We start from the raw sequence: 3,281 nt of genomic DNA on the forward strand, positions 1-3,281 counted from the left end.
TTTTATTATCAATTTTTCGGGGTGCCTCATATTAAGAGCACAATTTTTTTACTTTGCGATTTGCTCACTTTTTATATTTCTTTAATTTAAAAAAAAATATAATTTGAATTAAATTTTACATAGCATTATCTTAAAGCTTATTAAAAAAATTCTCTTCAAAATGATCTATTATTTTTTTAAATTCTGCCCATAGATTTCTAGCATTTACCCCAAATGAACTTTAATATCTCATAATAGGGGCCTTTCCTCTACTAGTATAGACATCTGTGATCGAATCAATCGAGTTCATTAAAAAACGTCATATATATCACATTTGAAAAATTATAATTCTGATCTCCGATATAACATCACTTATTAAATGATAATAAGCATCAATTTTTTATAAAAGAGATATGTAATCAGTTTTGCTTTATGTCTCTGTTGCTCTGTGAGACGCTAATAACATTATTCTATGACTTAGCTTTACATTGTGATCCTTCAAATATCTTATCAAGTCTGCCTGCTTTTCCAGCAGTTCCTCTAAATTCCTCCCCCTTTGCCGATACCCGATTTCCCCCATTCCGGAGTAGGAATCCTGCGTAAAGGGCGACAGCCATTCGTCGCGAGTGACATCGGATGGTGGACGTAATCGATTAAACTTCATAACTCTCTCTACATAAGAAACAAATATTGGTAGATTGCAATAAGAGATGATGACTTTTGAGAGTTTTAGTATGTTAGTGCAATTAGTGTTATTACTTAAAGTTCACACCATAAATATCTTAATCTTCAAAAAAAACATTTTCCTTCTCTCTAAGAAAAAATCTTGATAAAATTTCAAAATTATATTTAATGATTTTTATATACTTTATATAAATTTTATGTCTGTAATATTACATAAAAGCCCAAGAAAATTATTTTTCTACAAAAACTATTTTTTTCTACCGAGCTAATTAATTCTCTCTAAACACACACTCACACACATTCTATCTTTGCAAGATACTTACTGATATAATTAATGTAAGCCGATAAAATTATCATGAGTTCCAAAGTGGTTAGGAGAAAAATATAGTTAAGCGGTGTGAACCACTCTGACTTCCCGCAATACCGCTCGTAGTCAACTTTATGTGTGTGATGTAGAATCACAGCTAGCAACAAGTAGCATGTATTCCACAACGATGCGATGAAAAGGGGTGTCCTTATAAGTTGATATGTTGATTGATAGAAATCTAGATATCCATTAATACGCAAACTATGGTGTCTTGCTTTGACAACGTGATCTATCGCCATGACTATTAGCCAATAGGCACAGTGAAGGTATAAGTATATAAAATACGTTTCACATTTGTTCTGTTCCTTTGGCCAAATAGACACAAATACAATCCCAGTGATCTCCAGACACACCTATGATACAAAAGTTGCTCCAATGTATCCAGATCGATCTTCAATTATTCTAAAAGTCTAAAAATGTATCACACCAAGCAAGATATACCTACTCCAAGTGAAAGTGGAATCGACACGACCGACACAGTGTTTAATTGCTGAAAATTATCTTCCTCCTGAGAGCTCAAGACTGGTTGAAAGCACTCTTCGTCTTCCATCTTAATGGGCCGATCAAAAGACACTCATAAAGTATCATATATCCTAAACAAATTGCCATAACAATTTAAACCTAGTGTATTTTCTTAAGTATGATTACAGCTAAGATGTGTTAATAAAATACAAACAAAAATTACACACCTAATATCTATTACAAACCATCAACATCTTATAAATGAAAACTCTTCCTTATCCTTGGAATCACATGCTTTCAAACGAAAGTTGAAGGAACCAACTGCATAAGATAGAGACAAGATTACAATAAAGGAGCTTAGTGTCAACTCACAATAATTTCACACTCACTTAACTTCGAGTTTTACAATCTAGTGGTAAAAAATAACACTCAAAGACATTAAGAAAAGAAACTAATTCAAAAGAAACATTACAAAAAACAGCACTTAGACAAGTCGATTCTTTTAGATTTTTCTTATCGATACATTTCTCTGTGCATTATTTGTTTCTCATTAATACGTCTTAGGATGAGTCAAAGTAAAGCTCAAAAAGAAGGGATGATGGATTACAGCTAAGAATATAATCCACGTAATCCACGTCGTATGTATGTACATTAAAAACATGACAGGGACGTTCCCGGCAAAACAACTGTTCGTTGCCAATCGCAATTGACGCAAATACTGTTTCCATACGTGTATCCCAACTACTACATGGAACGCAATGTAAAAAGTCAACTTTAAGCTGACGTGCCGCGTAACACGCGACCTCGCCGTTTTGCGACGTTCGCACAAATGCGCAGCAAATCGCACTGCATGCGCAGCAACGCCAATAAGTCATATATATATATGTATATTGCGCAATGAATATTTTAATGTAACAAGAAAGGAATGAGAAAAATAAAAATTAAATTTCGATCAATTGAAAGAACTCGTTAATAACAACCGTCAGCATACACACATATAAGTAATACAGAAATTAGGAGATTTATGTTACAAGCACCTTCGCGAGCACTTTAAATACTTAAGTACGGATCTGCGGAATCTGTCACATGATCGAGAGTAGGATAAAGTCAGGTTCGAGTTAAAGATTAGGATTTCTAAGGTACTCACGGAAAAAGAGCGGTGCCAGCGGTGGGAAAGATGCAATTGCGTCTCTAGGTTAGAGTTAGGTTAGGTTATGTTTACATCCGCGGCAACAAGCTAGCGGCGTATGATAGCCGAAAGCTCGCGTATCTTATCGATTGTAATATACACGGCACATCCCGGAGTCACTTCAAATACGACTGTGCCACACAATCTTGTCAAACACGTGGAAAAAAACACGATGACATCTCGACTCTTACCGTTCTGTCATATTTCTGTCTGGTCAAATAGCGCCATCAAGTGCCATTGTTGAAAATTTTGATATTTTTTATCACAGCGCGTCCACGTTCCCGCAGCATGAACGTCATTCCTTCGAGCAGTGGTTCTCAACCCGGGACTTGTCGAGTTGTCGGGGCGTATATAATAAAAAAGCAGCTAGTATAAAATCTCAGTGCACTGTGCAATTTTGATGTAAGCTTCCAAAAATTCCATCGTTTGTTTGCATAAAAATACTACTCTTCGTATTTTTATGAAAATAAAAATACAACGATTTTTTTCGTATGCATAGAGAGAAAAATGTTTGGTATTTGTAACTATATAATTATAGTTTTATATATAAATATATATGATTATAGTTACAAATACCAAACATTTTTCTCTCTGTGTGTG

The 3,281-nt window shown here is 34.4% G+C and overlaps 1 protein-coding gene across 7 annotated transcripts; it reads right to left on the reverse strand.

The window, feature by feature from the left end:
• Window positions 1–251: 251 nt before the first annotated feature.
• On the reverse strand, window positions 252–2,973 carry LOC108729349 (transmembrane protein 192). Of its 7 annotated transcripts, none has more exons than XM_018458410.1 (5): window positions 2,873–2,973; window positions 1,720–1,813; window positions 1,476–1,623; window positions 987–1,383; window positions 252–651 (listed from the first exon to the last, which is right to left on the reverse strand). In XM_018458410.1, exons 3-5 carry the CDS (start codon window positions 1,578–1,580, stop codon window positions 410–412), a joined length of 744 nt encoding a protein of 247 aa, XP_018313912.1. In that variant the 5' UTR covers window positions 1,581–1,623; window positions 1,720–1,813; window positions 2,873–2,973; the 3' UTR covers window positions 252–409. The 7 variants fall into 7 exon arrangements, with proteins under 7 accessions (XP_018313912.1, XP_018313915.1, XP_018313911.1 ...); XM_018458413.1 differs by having other exon boundaries at window positions 1,738–1,813; window positions 2,640–2,973; XM_018458409.1 differs by having other exon boundaries at window positions 2,640–2,973.
• Window positions 2,974–3,281: the final 308 nt, after the last annotated feature.

Source organism: Mycetomoellerius zeteki, unplaced genomic scaffold (assembly GCF_001594055.1).
Source record: "Mycetomoellerius zeteki isolate Tzet28-1 unplaced genomic scaffold, Tzet1.0 scaffold73, whole genome shotgun sequence".
NCBI lineage: Eukaryota > Metazoa > Arthropoda > Insecta > Hymenoptera > Formicidae > Mycetomoellerius > Mycetomoellerius zeteki.

What these genes read in the sequence shown, in the direction of transcription:
- LOC108729349 (XM_018458415.1), bottom strand. Translation starts at nt 1,580, where the DNA reads ATGGAAGACGAAGAGTGCTTTCAACCAGTCTTGAGCTCTCAGGAGGAA. An exon ending in CGATTCCACTTTCACTTGGA is followed by an intron (nt 1,384 to 1,475) that starts GTAGGTATATCT and finishes TTTGTATCATAG; the next exon opens with GTGTGTCTGGAGATCACTGG. An exon ending in GGCTTACATTAATTATATCA is followed by an intron (nt 652 to 986) that starts GTAAGTATCTTG and finishes TTTCTTATGTAG; the next exon opens with AGAGAGTTATGAAGTTTAAT.